General features: G+C 41.5%; 1 protein-coding gene and 1 long non-coding RNA gene across 54 annotated transcripts in view; both read left to right on the top strand.

The window, feature by feature from the left end:
* LOC127859851 (condensin-2 complex subunit G2-like) overlaps positions 1-19,862 on the top strand; it is a 104,020-nt gene that overhangs the window by 73,109 nt on the left and 11,049 nt on the right. For all 39 annotated transcript variants that reach the window (XM_052397387.1, XM_052397396.1, XM_052397398.1 and 36 more), the window contains 5 exons: positions 25-221; positions 5,736-5,846; positions 8,742-8,879; positions 15,485-15,581; positions 18,823-18,998. In XM_052397387.1, the coding sequence (XP_052253347.1) occupies positions 25-221; positions 5,736-5,846; positions 8,742-8,879; positions 15,485-15,581; positions 18,823-18,998 (719 nt within the window). The remainder of the gene's footprint in view (positions 1-24; positions 222-5,735; positions 5,847-8,741; positions 8,880-15,484; positions 15,582-18,822; positions 18,999-19,862) is intronic.
* On the top strand, positions 9,748-13,492 carry LOC127859859 (uncharacterized). 15 transcript variants are annotated; one of them, XR_008039484.1, is made up of 3 exons: positions 9,748-9,795; positions 10,309-10,365; positions 13,408-13,492. It is a non-coding gene; the product is annotated as an uncharacterized LOC127859859 (long non-coding RNA). The 15 variants fall into 15 exon arrangements; XR_008039482.1 differs by lacking the exon at positions 10,309-10,365 and adding an exon at positions 10,768-10,824; XR_008039481.1 differs by lacking the exon at positions 10,309-10,365 and adding an exon at positions 11,691-11,747.

The raw sequence follows: 19,862 nt of genomic DNA on the forward strand, positions 1-19,862 counted from the left end.
TAGACTATTCTATTACATGTCTAGATGTGACGCCCCTACAAAAGACTGGGCGTGGCAGGCCGGACTCTGGGCGTGTAAAGTTTGTGGAAACCCATGTGCCAGAGCCCGGTCTGGGCCTGGCCCTGCTCTCCCACATGCTGACCCAGACCCTCACCCAGGGGATACTTTTGCAGCATGTGACACGCAACCTCGCTATCAGGGACCTGCTGGCTAACTCAGTGGTAAACCTCCGACTGTCGCCAAATTAGCCAATTACTACAAATTAGCATATGAGCTGGGCTATTGGAAAACAGTGCTACATGCATTTGCTTAAAGTGTCGTTCAAGATAAGCCTGTGGAGTCTGCACAGGCTAATCAGGGACTACTTTTTCCCACCTTTACTGGATTTATGCTGGAAAGAGACTTATTTTTAAAGAAAAATACAATTAAAGGAGAATATATTATCCTCAATTAGTCAGTGCAGGATCCTTGCAAGTGTGGGAAAACGCTTAACACACATGCATTAAGCTTCATTTTCCAAGAGTGAAGCTTGCATATTTTTCTTTGAAATTGACTTAAATGTTTTATCTCTGAACCACATCTGTCAGAATGTCCAGTGTTCTATATTCTAGGCAAAATTTTGATGAAGAAACTTTAAATCCAGGGGCGGCACTTAATGTGACTTACAAGTATTTTTGTTTCATAGCTTCCATATCTTAAAAAAAAAATTCACTGTCGTTAAAAGAAACCACCTCTGTAAGGTTGCAAGAAAAGCTATTGGCTAATCAATAAAAACTCTTTTAAAAGGTTGTAGGAACAGTCATGTTGCTCATGTTTCAGAAAACAATTTATTCATTTTGAGACACTTAAAATGAGCCCTGAGATCAAAGTACTGACAGTACTGGTGTGACGATGCCTTTGAAGAGGATTGATATAAAAGCATCTATTTAAGTTTATCTACATCACAAGAATTGTGTATGCGGGTACGAAAATTTTGGGTAGGGAAAAAATGCGTACGAAAATTTTGGGTACAAAAATTATGCAAAAAAAAATAAGTACCTTAAAAGATTTGGTTACGAAAAAAAAATTGGTAAGAAACAAATTGGGTACGAAATAAATTTGGTTACGAGCACAAATTTGGGTACGAAAAAAAATTGGGTACGAAAAATGTAGGGTGCAAAAACAAAATTGGGGGTACGGTGAAGTAGTACCCATGAGGAACTTGATCCTTTCAGCGAAACTGGGAGGCGGGTTACATTCTCGATCAAATATAACAAGAAATATCTTTAAAAAGGTATTCGACGTGTATTTTCTGTACCACTTATCTTAAAAAACTGTCTGTTACAGTAAAACGTTTGTGGGTTATAACATTATGTTTCAGCATATAAATTCAAAACTTTACATGCTCTTTTATTAAACCATGCTCTTTAATTTCACATGTATATCATACCAAACTTTATATTTCGTTGTTTCCTTTCCTAAGTTAATGATGCTATGTGTACGGACGTGATTTCACAATCCCATGTGCATGAACACGTAATTTTTCTCTTTTGATTATTGTTCTTTTTCTCTAATTCAATAAGCTTAGGCATGTTTGTTCGTTAAGTACGGCAATAATTTCATGATGATTCTCGATCGAAAGTGGGTATGTATGAGCACATAGTCGTAAGAGCACTTGAATACGTGAGTTCACCCATGAATGCATGGTAAGGTTAACTAAATCTCCGCGATATGACCTAATATGTGTTTAAAACAGCAAACAATATCCAACAAACGAATGAATTGTCAAACATAGTATGTGCACTGATGTGGCTCTGTAATTTATGTTTGAAAAGTTTATTAAATATGCAAAATGAGAAAGCATGCAGAAGAGCGAGTATCACAAATATGATACGGCTATTATGCTATTTATATACCATAGTCGCTACAACGTTTACAAATGGCAGGTTCGAAATAATTCATTTTCTTTACACTAATGATCGCGTTGATAGTTAATTATACACGTTTTGATTCGCAATTTATTTACTGAATCACGACAAATGTCAAATACAATACACACAGAAAATGCATAGTTGTTTCATTGATCTATAAACATATAATGGATTGAATATAACTGATTTAAAATTAAGGTTTTCAAACTATTATTAAATCTTTTCCCAGAATATGCTGTCCTATTTATAGCTGAGCTTCCTATACCTTTATCAATGATAATCAGCGAGGTATGCCGATTAGAAAAATCGAGCTATCTCAATCAGACTGGCTCGGTCTTTTACATAGGTTGCCATTGTGAAGAATGTTTTCATGATATGATAACTTAGACGATGCTTCGCAGCATCGTCAAAAAAGCGGTATTTATTTTATAAGTTTTTTTTAAGAAGTCAAATGATTTTTTTTTTGTTGGTCTGTTTCAGATAATTTTTAAACATATTGTGCGATCAATGTATTTGAGTTTGAATAGAGAAAAATAACCCATGTTTCATAGTATTGACTGGTTTTCACAGGTCTCCAACTTTCCTTTTTCTGCATTGATTTATCAGTACAAACACCATGCAAGCCATGGTTTCAATAACCAAATAAGGTCGCCGTGGTGTAATGGATATGGTGTCCGCCTTGCGACCGGGAGGTCACGGGTTCGATCCCCACCGTGGGAGCGTTCTTTAGATCTCCCCCAAAGACACCAAGTACTGGTTCTAGGCCCAGGAAACGGACTGGAGAGCGTTTATATAAGCCTAAGGCTTTCGACGCAATCGAGCTAAAATAAATAGGTTTAAACTAACTAATAACCAAATTTTAATTGAAAATTAATTCCTCAAAAGGTGTTTCAAAAACAACAACAAATTAATGGAGATAAGAAGTACAATTTGATTTGATGGCTTTTTCTTTGAGTATATTTAGCTGTGTTCTGGGAAAATTGGGTCTTATGCATATGAGTAAAGTGTCATCCCACATTAGCCTGAGCAGTTCACACAGGCTAATCAGGGACAACACTTTCTGCTTTTACGGTATTTCTGTTTAAAGGAAGTCTCTTCATAGTGAAAATCCAGTGTAGACAAAGTGTTATCCCTGAGTAGCCTGTGCAGACTGCACATGCATTAAGTGTTATCCCTGAGTAGCCTGTGCAGACTGCACATGCATTAAGTGTTATCCCTGAGTAGCCTGTGCAGACTGCACATTCATTTAGTGTTATCCCTGAGTAGCCTCTGCAGACTGCACATGCATGAAGTGTTATCCCTGAGTAGCCTGTGCAGACTGCACATGCATTAAGTGTTATCCCTGAGTAGCCTGTGCAGACTGCACATGCATTAAGTGTTATCCCTGAGTAGCCTGTGCAGACTGCACATGCATTAAGTGTTATCCCTGAGTAGCCTGTGCAGACTGCACATGCATTAAGTGTTATCCCTGAGTAGCCTCTGCAGACTGCACATGCATTAAGTGTTATCCCTGAGTAGCCTGTGCAGACTGCACATTCATTAAGTGTTATCCCTGAGTAGCCTCTGCAGACTGCACATGCATGAAGTGATATCCCTGAGTAGCCCCTGCAGACTGCACATGCATTAAGTGTTATCCCTGAGTAGCCTGTGCAGACTGCACATGCATTAAGTGTTATCCCTGAGTAGCCTGTGCAGACTGCACATGCATTAAGTGTTATCCCTAAGTAGCCTGTGCAGACTGCACATGCATTAAGTGTTATCCCTGAGTAGCCTGTGCAGACTGCACATGCATTAAGTGTTATCCCTGAGTAGCCTCTGCAGACTGCACATGCATTAAGTGTTATCCCTGAGTAGCCTGTGCAGACTGCACATTCATTAAGTGTTATCCCTGAGTAGCCTCTGCAGACTGCACATGCATGAAGTGATATCCCTGAGTAGCCTCTGCAGACTGCACATGCATTAAGTGTTATCCCTGAGTAGCCTGTGCAGACTGCACATGCATAAAGTGTTTTCCCTGAGTAGCCTCTGCAGACTGCACATGCATTAAGTGTTATCCCTGAGTAGCCTGTGCAGACTGCACATTCATTAAGTGTTATCCCTGAGTAGCCTCTGCAGACTGCACATGCATTAAGTGTTATCCCTGAGTAGCCTGTGCAGACTGCACACGCATTAAGTGTTATCCCTGAGTAGCCTCTGCAGACTGCACATGCATTAAGTGTTATCCCTGAGTAGCCTGTGCAGACTGCACATTCATTAAGTGTTATCCCTGAGTAGCCTCTGCAGACTGCACATGCATTAAGTGTTATCCCTGATTAGCCTCTGCAGACTGCACATGCATTAAGTGTTATCCCTGAGTAGCCTGTGCAGACTGCACAAGCATTAAGTGTTATCCCTGAGTAGCCTCTGCAGACTGCACATGCATTAAGTGTTATCCCTGAGTAGCCTGTGCAGACTGCACATGCATTAAGTGTTATCCCTGAGTAGCCTGTGCAGACTGCACATGCATTAAGTGTTATCCCTGAGTAGCCTGTGCAGACTGCACATGCATTAAGTGATATCCCTGAGTAGCCTCTGCAGACTGCACATGCATTAAGTGTTATCCCTGAGTAGCCTCTGCAGACTGCACATGCATTAAGTGTTATCCCTGAGTAGCCTGTGCTGACTGCACATTCATTTAGTGTTATCCCTGAGTAGCCTCTGCAGACTGCACATGCATTAAGTGTTATCCCTGAGTAGCCTGTGCAGACTGCACATGCATTAAGTGTTATCCCTGAGTAGCCTCTGCAGACTTCACATGCATTAAGTGTTATCCCTGAGTAGCCTCTGCAGACTGCACATGCATTAAGTGTTATCCCTGAGTAGCCTGTGCAGACTGCACATGCATTAAGTGTTATCCCTGAGTAGCCTGTGCAGACTGCACATGCATTAAGTGTTATCCCTGAGTAGCCTCTGCAGACTGCACATGCATTAAGTGTTATCCCTGAGTAGCCTTTGCAGACTGCACATGCATTAAGTGTTATCCCTGAGTAGCCTGTGCAGACTGCACATTCATTAAGTGTTATCCCTGAGTAGCCTCTGCAGACTGCACATGCATTAAGTGTTATCCCTGAGTAGCCTGTGCAGACTGCACATGCATTAAGTGTTATCCCCTAGTAGCCTCTGCAGACTGCACATGCATTAAGTGTTATCCCTGAGTAGCCTGTGCAGACTGCACATGCATTAAGTGTTATCTCTGAGTAGCCTCTGCAGACTGCACATTCATTAAGTGTTATCCCTGAGTAGCCTGTGCAGACTGCACATGCATTAAGTGTTATCCCTGAGTAGCCTCTGCAGACTGCGCATGCATTAAGTGTTATCCCTGAGTAGCCTCTGCAGACTGCACATGCATTAAGTGTTATCCCTGAGTAGCCTCTGCAGACTGCACATGCATTAAGTGTTATCCCTGAGTAGCCTGTGCAGACTGCACATGCATTAAGTGTTATCCCTGAGTAGCCTGTGCAGACTGCACATGCATTAAGTGTTATCCCTGAGTAGCCTCTGCAGACTGCACATTCATTAAGTGTTATCCCTGAGTAGCCTCTGCAGACTGCACATGCATTAAGTGTTATCCCTGAGTAGCCTGTGCAGACTGCACATGCATTAAGTGTTATCCCTGAGTAGCCTGTGCAGACTGCACATGCATTAAGTGTTATCCCTGAGTAGCCTGTGCAGACTGCACATGCATTAAGTGTTATCCCTGAGTAGCCTCTGCAGACTGTGCATGCATTTAGCACATATTACCTAGAATGAGGCTCTTATAGTCAGCTTAGGAATTTCTTCATTTAGGTGAAATTGACTGAGATGTTGGAAGGCAAAGCAGATGAGAAATCTGACAGCAACATTATCTTGGAAGCATTCAACATTTACTGCAAGCTGCTATTACTTCTACATGCACAGGTAGTAAAATACTGTATGTTACATTCCTTCGAGAAATGAATCAGTAAAATGTTTCTTTAAGTTTTGAGTCTTATCTACATGACTTTCAGAACCAGTTTGAGTTTCGTACTAGTCCATTGATTTTTTGTTAAGTTAGGTGCCTAGAACTTGAGAATTTACCAGATTTTTTTGTACTTTAGTCTACCTGCTAGATCTTGATCTAGTTCGACTTTCGTTCCGGTCAATTTACTTTAAGCAAAGTTATAGGCCTCAGGCTTAGGTATTTTCTTTTAAGCCTCTATAACGCTTAAAATCAACAAAATTGTGTAAAGTATTTCGTAAAATAACATTTAACACCTAAACAATCTGTGTTCCTTATAGCAATAGTCACAATTTCAACGCTAGATATGGTATGATTCATAGATTTTTGTAGATACAAAATGCTCGTTTTTATTTATTTGTGGCACAATTAATCCCATTTTAATTTCCCGCAAATATATCTATTCATACGACACACGAACACTAAAATGGTACCATGTTAGTGTTAATGTGTCGTATGAATAGATATTGTTGCGGGAAATTAAAATTGAATTAAATACGCAAAACAATAATAAAAACTAGCATTTTGTATCTACAAACATCTATTTTACCATTTATTTTAATTGTTTAACTTTATTTTACGAAATATTGTACGAAATTTTCGTTGATTTTGAGTACCGTAGTTACTCTATGTTTTCGGACACTAAGTTTTCGGACACCCCCTTTTTTAGCAAAAATAATTATTTTTCGTTACTCTTTATTTTCGGACACACGAGTTTTCGTCCGTTATTTATGTCTCTAAGTTTTCGGACAGTATATTTTACAGCGCTATTTTACCAAATTTCGAACCTGTTTCCGATATCCAATGACACTTCGATCATGGGGTTTTACAACCAGATTAACATCATAAAATATTGCGGGTGCATGCCTGAGGGCAATGGACCGTTACATTTGTGTTATTGGGTAAATGACCTTGTAAACCGGTATTAAACAATGGTTTCGCCCGATAGCATAAGCGTTATGACAATTACCAGGGGTAGTGCCAATTAACAGTTCAATTATCTACCGCAATGGTACTACCCCTTCTCAGTAAAATAAATGTGACAAATACTAAATGGTTCAAATTGTGATGCACCCTATTACAAGTTTTATGAACAATGGAAGGTGTTACACAACAACTATCAGAAATGAACAAACAAAGAATTCATAGTTTGCTTTTTTATTGCATTAATTACAGGTTCATACAAGCGTGTATCGGTACATCACATGCTCATTTTTGAACTCCTTGGTCAAAGTACAACCTTGAAGTAACTTTCTGTCAAATAAATTAAGCATTTACAATTATTTAAAATGCAGTGCAAACATATATAACTGTAATTTATACTTTACGGCATGGTATTTTACAAGCGCGTGCTATTTCCGGTAGTCGTTGATACAATTGACGCTATTTTCGGACACTTCCATTTTCGACTCTTAGTTTTCTGACACCTGTATTTTGTTAATATTTTTTGTATCTAAGTTTTCGGACACGAATTTTTTTAATTATTTTTAAGTGTCCGAAAACATAGAGCAATTACGGTAGTAAATGGGCTTTAAAATAATACTTTTCGGATTTTTTTCCAAAATGCTTTGAGTTGTTTACCTATTTTTAGCTCGGCTATTTTCGGAGAAAACCCGAGGTTTTGTCATAGCCAGCTCGTCATCCTCCGTCCGCGTCGTGCTTAAACCTTTACATTGGCTCTTAAATCAAAGTGCTTCAACCTACAACTTTGAAACTTCACATGTAGCTGCACCTTGATGAGTTCTGCATGCCACACCCATTTTTTGGTCACTAGGTCAAAGGTCAAGGTCACTGTGACCTCTTAAAAAAAAAATCTGACAAGCTTTCATTTATTAAAAACTGCACCTGCAGTCGAGCGTGGCACCCGTTATGCGGTGCTCTTGTTTAGTATGCGAGTCTACCTGCAAGACCTTCAGATCAAATAATAATTTTGTTCAGCTCCAATTATTATGCTCCCCCCAAAATTTATTTTGGGGGAGCATATAGTCGCCGCTTCGTCTGTCCGTGTGTGCGTCTGTCTGTCTGTCCGTCTGGCACAATTTTTGTTCAGGCTATTTCTCAGCAACTAATGACCGGAATTCAATGAAACTTTATGGGCAGCATCACTACCAAGAGGAGATTGGCATATTATCAGAGGGATCTGGTCAGATGATTTTTCACAGAGTTATGGCCCTTTGAAATTTTCCATTAACTGTACATATAGTGCAATTCTTGTCCGGGCTATTTCTCAGCAACTAATGACCGGAATTCAATGAAACTTTATGGGAAGCTTCACTACCAAGAGGAGATGTGCATATTATCAGCGGGTTCTGGTCGGATGATTTTTCACAGAGTTATAGACTTTGAAATTTTCTATGTAAAAAAATTCTTGTCCCCCCAACTACTGTACCCCCAAGACGTTTCCTTTTATCTGAATATATAGTGCAATATTTTGACAAAAAAAACTTTGGGGAGCATCACCCCTCTCTGACGGTTTCTTGATTTTGACAATGTTATGGGCCTTGTAATTTTTTCGACAATAATAGGTTTCAGGACTTGTTTGCTCAATACTAGCAGATATTTACCTGATATTTGGTGCGTGAGTCTATCTTCTTGACTTACAGATCAAGTTTGAGTTTTGTTCCAGTCAATTGACTTAGGAAATTTCTTAAAAATAGCACCTTTCCGGAAAAAAAACAGAAACGCTTTCAGAAAGATATTACCCTTATTTTTGGTGTGCTTGAAGTATTTTTCTTGGTTCAAAGTCTATTCTTTAATCTGAGATTGGAATGGTGAATACAGACCCAAGAGATTCAGATTTCTTCTGTTTTTGGTAGGACAAGCGTACGCTGAGTTGCCTGTCAGAGTATGGCAAGCTGCTGTCCTGGGCAGACAAGCATGTGGTGCCTGTACTGGGCCTAAAACAGGAGGATGAGCAGAGCAAGCAGGCACAGCTAGCACACAACATTGTACAGGTGAGGATATTGGGTAGTTGTAACCAGCAGCCACAGCTAGCACACAACATTGTACAGGTAGGGATACTGGGTGGTAGTAACCAGCAAGCACAGTTAGCACACAACATTGTACAGGTGAGGATACTGGGTAGTAGTAACCAGCAGCCACAGCTAGCACACAACATTGTACAGGTAGGGATACTGGGTGGTAGTAACCAGCAGGCACAGCTAGCACACAACATTGTACAGGTAGGGATACTGGGTAGTAGTAACCAGCAGGCACAGCTAGCTAGCACACAACATTGTACAGGTGAGGATACTGGGTAGTAGTAACCAGCAGGCACAGCTAGCACACAACATTGTACAGGTAGGATTACTGGGTAGTAGTAACCAGCAGGCACAGCTAGCACACAACATTGAACAGGTGAGGATCCTGGTTAGTAGTAACCAGCAGGCACAGCTAGCACACAACATTGTACAGGTGAGGATGCTGGGTAGTAGTAACCAGCAGGCACAGCTAGCACTCAACATTGTACAGGTGAGGATGCTGGGTAGTAGTAACCAGCAGGCACAGCTAGCACACAACGTTGTACAGGTGAGGATACTGGGTAGTAGTAACCAGCAGCCACAGCTAGCACACAACATTGTACAGGTAGATTTACTGGGTAGTAGTAACCAGCAGGCACAGCTAGCACACAACATTGTACAGGTGAGGATACTGGGTAGTAGTAACCAGCAGGCACAGCTAGCTCACAGCATTGTACAGGTAGGGATACTGGGTAGTAGTAACCACCAGGCACAGTTAGCACACAACATTGTACAGGTGAGGATACTGGGTAGTAGTAACCAGCAGGTTCAGCTAGCACACAGCATTGTACAGGTGAGGATACTGGGTAGTAGTAACCAGCAGGCACAGCTAGCACACAGCATTGTACAGGTGAGGATACTGGGTAGTAGTAACCAGCAGGCACAGCTAGCACACAGTATTGTACAGGTGAGGATACTGGTTAGTAGTAACCAGCAGGTACAGCTAGCACACAGCATTGTACAGGTGAGGACACTGGTTAGTAGTAACCAGCAGGCACAGCTAGCACACAGCATTGTACAGGTGAGGATACTGGGTAGTAGTAACCAGCAGGCACAGCTAGCACACAGCATTGTACAGGTGAGGACACTGGTTAGTAGTAACCAGCAGGCACAGCTAGCACACAGTATTGTACAGGTGAGAACACTGGTTAGTAGTAACCAGCAGGCACAGCTGACACACAACATAGTGCAGGTAGGGATACTGGGTAGTAGTAACCAGCAGGCACAGCTAGCACACAACATTGTTCAGGTGGGGATACTGGGTAGTAGTAACCAGCAGGCACAGCTAGCACACAACATTGTACAGGTGAGAATACTGGGTAGAAGTAACCAGCAGGCACAGCTAGCACACAACATTGTACAGGTGAGGATACTGGGTAGTAGTAACCAGCAGGCACAGCTAGCACACAACATTGTACAGGTGGGGATACTGGGTAGTAGTAACCAGCAGGCACAGCTAGCACACAACATTGTACAGGTGAGGATACTGGATAGAAGTAACCAGGAGGCACAGCTAGCACACAACGTTGTACAGATAAAGATACTGGGTAGTAGTAACCAGCAGGCACAGCTAGCACACAACATTGTACAGGTGAGGATACTGGGTAGTAGTAACCAGCAGGCACAGCTAGCACACAATATTGTAAAGGTAGGGATACTGGGTAGTAGTAGTAACCAGCAGGCACAGCTAGCACACATCATTGTACAGGTGAGGATACTGGATAGTAGTAACCAGCAGGAACAGCTAGCACACAACATTGTACAGGTGAGGATACTGGATAGTAGTAACCAGCAGGCACAGCTAGCAGACAACATTGTACAGGTGAGGATACTGGGTAGTAGTAACCAGCAGGCACAGCTAGCACACAACATTGTACAGGTGAGGATACTGGGTAGTAGTAACCAGCAGGCACAGCTAGCACACAGCATTGTACAGGTGAGGATACTGGGTAGTAGTAACCAGCAGGCACAGCTAGCACACATCATTGTACAGGTGAGGATACTGGGTAGTAGTAACCAGCAGGCACAGCTAGCACACATCATTGTACAGGTGAGGATACTGGGTAGAAGTAAAGTAACCAGCAGGAACAGCTAGCACACAACATTGTACAGGTGAGGATACTGGGTAGTAGTAACCAGCAGGCACAGCTAGCACACATCATTGTACAGGTGAGGATACTGGGAAGTAGTAACCAGCAGGCACAGCTAGCACACATCATTGTACAGGTGAGGATACTGGGTAGTAGTAGTAACCAGCAGGCACAGCTAGCACACAACATTGTACAGGTGAGGATACTGGTTAGTAGTAACCAGCAGGCACAGCTAGCACACATCATTGTACAGGTGAGGATACTGGGTAGTAGTAACCAGCAGGCACAGCTAGCACACATCATTGTACAGGTGAGGATACTGGGTAGTAGTAACCAGCAGGCACAGCTAGCACACAGCATTGTACAGGTGAGGATACTGGGTAGTAGTAACCAGCAGGCACAGCTAGCACACAGCATTGTACAGGTGAGGACACTGGTTAGTAGTAACCAGCAGGCACAGCTAGCACACAACATTGTACAGGTGAGGATACTGGGTAGTAGTAACCAGCAGGCACAGCTAGCACACAACATTGTACATGTGAGGATACTGGGTAGTAGTAACCAGCAGGCACAGCTAGCACACAACATTGTACAGGTGAGGATACTGGGTTGTAGTAGTAACCAGCAGGCACAGCTAGCACACATCATTGTACAGGTGAGGATACTGGGTAGTAGTAACCAGCAGGCACAGCTAGCACACAACATTGTACAGGTGAGGATACTGGGTAGTAGTAACCAGCAGGCACAGCTAGCACACAGCATTGTACAGGTGAGGACACTGGTTAGTAGTAACCAGCAGGCACAGCTAGCACACTGTATTGTACAGGTGAGAACACTGGTTAGTAGTAACCAGCAGGCACAGCTGACACACAACATAGTACAGGTAGGGATACTGGGTAGTAGTAACCAGCAGGCACAGCTAGCACACAACATTGTTCAGGTGGGGATACTGGGTAGTAGTAACCAGCAGGCACAGCTAGCACACAACATTGTACAGGTGAGGATACTGGGTAGTAGTAACCAGCAGGCACAGCTAGCACACAACATTGTACAGGTGAGGATACTGGGTAGTAGTAACCAGCAGGCACAGCTAGCACACAGCATTGTACAGGTGAGGATACTGGGTAGTAGTAACCAGCAGGCACAGCTAGCACACAACATTGTACAGGTGAGGATACTGGGTAGTAGTAACCAGCAGGCACAGCTAGCAGACAACATTGTACAGGTGAGGATACTGGGTAGTAGTAACCAGCTGGCACAGCTAGCACACTACATTGTACAGGTGAGGATACTGGGTAGTAGTAGTTACCAGCAGGCACAGCTAGCACACAACATTGTACAGGTGAGGATACTGGGTAGTAGTAGTAACCAGCAGGCACACAACATTGTACAGGTGAGGATACTGGGTAGTAGTAGTAACCAGCAGGCACAGCTAGTACACAACATTGTACAGGTGAGGATACTGGGTAGTAGAAGTAACCAGCAGGCACAGCTAGCACACAACATTGTACAGGTGAGGATACTGGGTAGTAGTAACCAGCAGGCACAACTAGCACACAGCATTGTACAGGTGAGGATACTGGGTAGTATTAACCAGCAGGCACAGCTAGCACACAGCATTGTACAGGTGAGGATACTGGTTAGTAGTAACCAGCAGGCAGAGCTAGCACACAGCATTGTACAGGTGAGGATACTGGGTAGTAGTAACCGGCAGGCACAGCTAGCACACAACATTGTACAGGTGAGGATACTGGGTAGTAGTAACCAGCAGGCACAGCTAGCACACATCATAGTCCAGTTGAGGATACTGAGTAGTAGTAACCAGCAGGCACAGCTAGCACACAACATTGTACAGGTGAGGATACTGGGTAGTAGTAGTAACCAGCAGCCACAGCTAGCTCAGAGCATTTTTACAGGTAGGGATACTGGGTAGTAGTAACCAGCAGGCACAGCTAGCACACAATATTGTACAGGTGAGGATACTGGGTAGTAGTAACCAGCAGGTACAGCTAGCACACAACATTGTACAGGTGAGGATACTGGGTAGTAGTAACCAGCAGGCACAGCTAGCACACAGCATTGTACAAGTGAGGATACTGGGTAGTAGTAACCAGCAGGTACAGCTAACACAGAATATTGTACAGGTAGGGATACTGGGTAGTAGTAACCAGCAGGCACAGCTAGCACACAACATTGTACAGGTGAGGATACTGGGTAGTAGTAACCAGCAGGCACAGCTAGCACACAACATTGTACAGGTGAGGATACTGGTTAGTAGTAACCAGCAGGCACAGCTAGCACACAACATTGTACAGGTGAGGATACTGGGAAGTAGTAACCAGCAGGCACAGCTAGCACACAACATTGTACAGGTAGGGATACTGGGTAGTAGTAACCAGCAGGCACAGCTAGCACACAACATTGTACAGGTGAGGATACTGGGTAGTAGTAACCAGCAGGCACAGCTAGCACACAACATTGTACAGCTGAGGATTCTGGTTAGTAGTAACCAGCAGGCACAGCTAGCACACAACATTGTACAGGTGAGGATACTGGGTAGTAGTAACCAGCAGGCACAGCTAGCACACAACATTGTACAGGTAGAGATACTGGGTAGTAGTAACCAGCAGGCACAGCTAGCACACAACATTGTACAGGTGAGGATACTGGGTAGTAGTAACCAGCAGGCACAGCTAGAACACACTATTGTACAGGTAGGAATACTGGGTAGTAGTAACCAGCAGGCACAGCTAGCACACAACATTGTACAGGTGAGGATACTGGGTAGTAGTAACCAGCAGGCACAGCTAGCACACAACATTGTACAGGTGAGGATACTGGGTAGTAGTAACCTGCAGGCACAGCTAGCACACATTATTGTACAGGTGAGGATACTAGGTAGTAGTAACCTGCAGGCACAGCTAGCACACAACATTGTACAGGTGTGGATACTGGGTAGTAGTAACCAGCAGGCACAGCTAGCACACAACATTGTACAGGTGAGGATACTGGTAGTAGTAACCAGCAGGCACAGCTAGCACACAACATTGTACAGGTGAGGATACTGGGTAGTAGTAACCAGCAGGCACAGCTAGCACACAACATTGTACAGATAAAGATACTGGGTAGTAGTAACCAGCAGGCACAGCTAGCACACATCATTGTACAGGTGAGGATACTGGGTAGTAGTAACCTGCAGGCACAGCTAGCACACATCATTGTACAGGTGAGGATACTGGGTAGTAGTTACCTACAGCCACAGCTAGCACACATCATTGTACAGGGGAGGATACTGGGTAGTAGTAGTAACCAGCAGGCACAGCTAGCACACAACATTGTACGGGTGAGGATACTGGGTAGTAGTAACCAGCAGGCACAGCTAGCACACAACATTGTACAGGTGAGGATACTGGGTAGTAGTAACCAGCAGGCACAGCTAGCACACAACATTGTACAGGTAGGGATACTGGGTAGTAGTAACCAGCAGGCACAGCTAGCACACAACATTGTACAGGTGAGGATACTGGGTAGTAGTAACCAGCAGGCACAGCTAGCACACAACACTGTACAGGTGAGGATACTGGGTAGTAGTAACCAGCAGGCACAGTTAGCACACAACATTGTACAGGTGAGGATACTGGGTAGAAGTAACCTGCAGGCACAGCTAGCACACAACATTGTACAGGTGTGGATACTTTGTAGTTGTAACCAGCAGGCACAGCTAGCACACAACATTGTACAGGTGAGGATACTGGGTAGTAGTAACCAGCAGGCACAGCTAGCACACAACATTGTACAGGTGTGGATACTGGGTAGTAGTAACCAGCAGGCACAGCTAGCACACAACATTGTACAGGTAGGGATTCTGGGTAGTAGTAACCTGCAGGCACAGCTATCACACATCATTGTACAGGTGAGGATACTTGGTTACGGGTAGTAGTAAAAGGGTTTCCAGCCAATTTGGAAATCAGGGAAAACCTGGAAAAAGACTTTCACTTTTTCCAGTTCATGTAGCTTAGTGTACTTTGTGATTGTCTGCAACTGCTATTTATCGCAGGTGTCTAAAACAAGAAATAGGTAAGATTATGATCCTGGAATTTTTATTTTCCAGCAGAAAAATCAGGGAATTTTGTTCATACGGTGAGTAACCATTTTACAAAAGGGTTTGGTAGTTTGGCTTCGTTAGTCGTACATTAACACAAGTTGCAAATCCATATGCGATGATGTTAGATAGTTTGTACTGAAATACAAAATAATAAGTGCATTCTTGGCCAGACAGTGTAATGTTTCCAATAGCAATTGTGTGAATCTTTGAATATTTTATTGAATACAGAAAATGTAAATATTTGAATAACAATTTTCGATTTGACGCTTTCCCTATTAACATAATAAGACGGTATGGAAACAATTGGTTGAAAATAATACTGAACCATTGTTTCTATCTGACAGAATGTGCTGACGATAGTGAGCAATATGTTCCTGATTGGGGTCGGAGCAGAGCTGGGTTTGACTGTAATTGATTTCTGCACTCTCTGTCTCGCTAATGGTAAGTAAGATCAAATGGGCACCAGTCAATAGACTTAGCAATAGCTTATAATTTATCACTCATGCAAAAGACACAAAAATCTTAAAAGGACATGAGGTCCAATAACTTTACAAATGTACCGGACTTTTCCAGATTTTACTGGACCTTGCTCTTCTTTAACCAAATAATAGAAAATACCCTTTATAGAGTTTATTTCTGTCAGTATTATGTTTACAATGTTTTACAATTCTTAATACAATAAAAAAAGCACCTAAATTTAAAACTGTTTTGTTTACACACATGGTAAAATTTTCAATCAAAAGTAAAGAAAGCTTTGCGATTTTGTTTGCATCGTTAAACAGTGCTCCAGCTAGGCCTAAATCGAAGGGCGCCGCGCCCGGCCCTCCCGAACCTCCGCCCCCCCCCCCCCCCCCCCCCCCCCGAACCCCCGCCCTGCCCCCCCCCCCCCCCCCCCCTCAAAAAAAAAAAAAGGTTGTGTGGTTCCCAGTGCAGATTAACTATCATCACAAGGATTGAAACCAGTAAAATTCAATTTTACCAATCAAAACTTGTTATGTTGCCTACGTCACGAATCAAGGTGCAATATTTGACTGATTCTAATAATAGCACTTGGAGTTTGTTACGTCACAAGCAGAGATAGCAAGTTCGCCTGATTGGTAAAAGCGTTTTTATTTTATCGTTTAACAATCTATGGAAGTAAAATTAATATAAACCTATCTGTATATTTGACATATTCCTAGTTTTGTTATAATTAAAAAAGTTTTACATTTGTTTTTTTGTCTGACACAAGGTCAGCCAGTTTCAGGAATAATAACTCAGCAAATTTCATCAGAAATGTCCGAGGTCCGATGTCTTTCGCATGGGTTGTATATGCTAGAAATTGTATATTATATATAAAAATTATAGCTAATCAGCTAACATTTTTATGCTCCCCCAAAAAAATTTGGGGGAAGCATATAGTCACCGCTTCGTCTGTCCGTCCGTCCGTGTGTCCGTCCGTGCACAATTTTTGTTCGGGCTATTTCTCAGCAACTAATGACCGGAATTCAATGAAACTTTATGAGAAGCTTCACTACCAAGAGGAGATGTGCATATTATCAGCAGGTTCTGGTCGGATGATTTTTCACAGAGTTATGGCCATTAGAAATTTTCCATTAACTGTACATATAGTGCAATTCTTGTCGGGGCTTTTTCTCAGCAATTTATGACCGGAATTCAATTAAACTTTATGGGAAGCTTCACTACCAAGAGATGTGCATATTATCAGCCGGTTCTTGTTGGATGATTTTTCACAGAGTTATGGCCCTTTGAAATTTTTCATTAACTGTACATATAGTGCAATTCTTGTCCGGGCTATTTCTCAGCAACTAATGACCGGAATTCAATGAAACTTTATGGGAAGCTTTACTACCAAGAGGAGATGTGCATATTATCAGCCAGTTCTAGTCGGATGATTTTTCACAGAGTTATGGCCCTTTGAAATTTTCCATTGTACATATAGTGCAATTCTTGTCCGAGCTATTTCTCAGCAACTTATTACGGGAATTCAATGAAACTTTATGGGAAGCTTCACTACCAAGAGGAGATGTGCTTACTATCAGCCTGTTCTCGTATGATGATTTTTCACAGTGTTATGGCCCTTTGAAATTTTCCATTGTACATATAGTGCAAGTCTTGTCCGAGCTATTTCTCAGCAACTTATTACGGGAATTCAATGAAACTTTATGGGAAGCTTCACTACCAAGAGGAGATGTGCTTACTATCAGCCTGTTCTCGTATGATGATTTTTCACAGAGTTATGGCCCTTTGAAATTTTCCATTGTACATATAGTGCAAGTCTTGTCCGAGCTATTTCTCAGCAACTTATTACGGGAATTCAATGAAACTTTATGGGAAGTTTCAGTACCAACAGGAGATGTGCATATTATCAGCCGGTGATGGTCGGATGATTTTTCACAGAGTAATGGCCCTTCGAAATTTTCTATAAACTGTACATATAGTGCAATTCTTGTCTGGGATATTTCTCCCCAACTACTGACTGGAATACAATGAAGCTTTATGGGAAGCTTAACTACCTTGAGGAGATGCGCATGTTATTAGTGGGTTCTGGTTAGATGATTTATTTAGAGTTATGGCCCTTTGAAATTTTTAAGTTGCTTAACCATCCATCGTATTATTTTTTTTCCAAAGTTATGCCCCTCAAGATGTTTCCTTTTATCTGAATATATAGTGTAATATTGTGACAAAAAACAACTTTGGGGAGCATCACCCGTCTCCGACCGTTTCTTGTTATATTAGCCGGCTCTGGGTTTATGCATGTGCGTAGTAAAGTGTGGTCCCAGATTACCCTGTTAAGGCTATTTAGGGATGACACTTTTCACCTAGACTGGATTTTCATTTAGAAGAGATTTACCTTTAACAAAAAATTCCATAAAAGCGAAAAGTTTTGTCTTTGATTGACCTTGGATGACACTTGTGCACATGCATTAAGCCCAGTTTTCCCAGAGCAAGGCCCATATTTATGTGAAACAGAGCAGCAGAGCAGGGTTTTCATAACCATTGTGGGGGAACGGAATCAAGTCAAATTTAGATTTTATAAATTGATGAAATGGCGAATTTTTTAACTTTTTATGGAAAAAATGAACCAAATTGAGATTTTTTTATCAACAAATATTGACACATCAGGCCCTGTCTTGGGCATTTTTAGAAAAAAGCACTTCACATGGAAAGTCCACTGATTTGGCAAAAACTAATTTAATATAACTCTTTATAAGAATTCTAACTATGAGAACAAAATCATATAAAGTAAAGGTATATACTTGGTAAAATGTATGTAATATAAAATTGAGATATTATAATTATAAGACACTTCTTTCTAAAAAAATAAATAATTGTGTTAACTTAACAATACAAGGCTTACTTACAAAACAATGTTTACTTAACAATAAAAGGTTAACATTCATAATACAAGGTTAACATTCACAATACAAGGTTAACTTCACAATACAAGATTAACATTCACAATACAAAGTTAACATTCACAATACAAGGTTAACTTCACAATACAAGATTAACATTCACAATACAAAGTTAACATTCACAATACAAGGTTAACTTCACAATACAAGATTAGCATTCACAATACAAAGTTAACATTCACAATACAAGGTTAACATTCACAATACAAGGTTAACATACACAATACAAGGTTAACGTTAACAATATGCTGTGTACCCATCAGATCCAGATCTGGGCCTGCTGTCGGTGGTGCTGCTGAGCCTTTACCAGGTGGTGGAGCTCTCCAGGTACCAGGGTGATGCTATGTGGATCACACCTCAGACCTTGTCAAGCGCCCTGGCAAGGGTCTTCCTGAATATTGCTGGATACGTGAAGCATCATCCGAAAGATAGCATGAAGGTAGGCATGTGTAGTGAGTCAGGCTTTGGAAAAATGGGGCTTAATACATATGTGTAAAGTGTTGTCCCAAATTAGCCTGTGCAGTCCGCACAGAATGAGCAGAGATGACACTTCCGGCTTGATTTTTTTTCGTTTTCATTGACTACACAGGCTAGTCAGGGATGACACCATACATGCATTAAGCCCTGTTTTCTAAGAGCATGCTCATATGGAGTTAACATTATGATGCCCCTTCCAATTCTATTATCATTCCACAGGAAGGGGGTTTATTGGATGTCTTCATAAATTAAATAAAAAGTTGTAAGGGTGAGGAGAGAATTATTTCCACAATTCTCTAGCAAGTTAATGAAACTTCAAAAAGATAATCTCCACTAATTGTAGATCTGCAAGACACTTTTGAATTTATCCCACATGCCTGAGTTATTTGCCCTTGAACATACTGCTGAACTTCGTTAACTAAAAGTTGCTATGAATTCACAATGACTAAGATATCATAAGTTTGACATGTATAGACTTAAAGTATACACTTTAATATTAATGTTTGAAAAAGATGTCATGCTATGTATAAACTGTTTGCTTATAATAAGCTGAAACAAATAAATTAGTCTATTAAATAAGACATATTGCCTTAAATTTTACATAATAGGTGTTTAGACGCATGCATATAATCTGATAAAAACTTGCCAAGTGCTCAGTATATACCATTTGAGAATTAATGTCATCAAACACAACAAATATTTGGTGAACAACTACTATCAAAACTTTTGTTAGAACATGGAGAGAATTCTATAAACACACAATGGGGTTTAGTGTAAACCTATTTATTTTAGCTCTATTGAATTGAAAGCCTAAGGCTTAATTCAA

Source organism: Dreissena polymorpha, chromosome 15 (genome assembly GCF_020536995.1).
Source record: "Dreissena polymorpha isolate Duluth1 chromosome 15, UMN_Dpol_1.0, whole genome shotgun sequence".
NCBI classification, from domain to species: Eukaryota; Metazoa; Mollusca; class Bivalvia; order Myida; family Dreissenidae; genus Dreissena; species Dreissena polymorpha.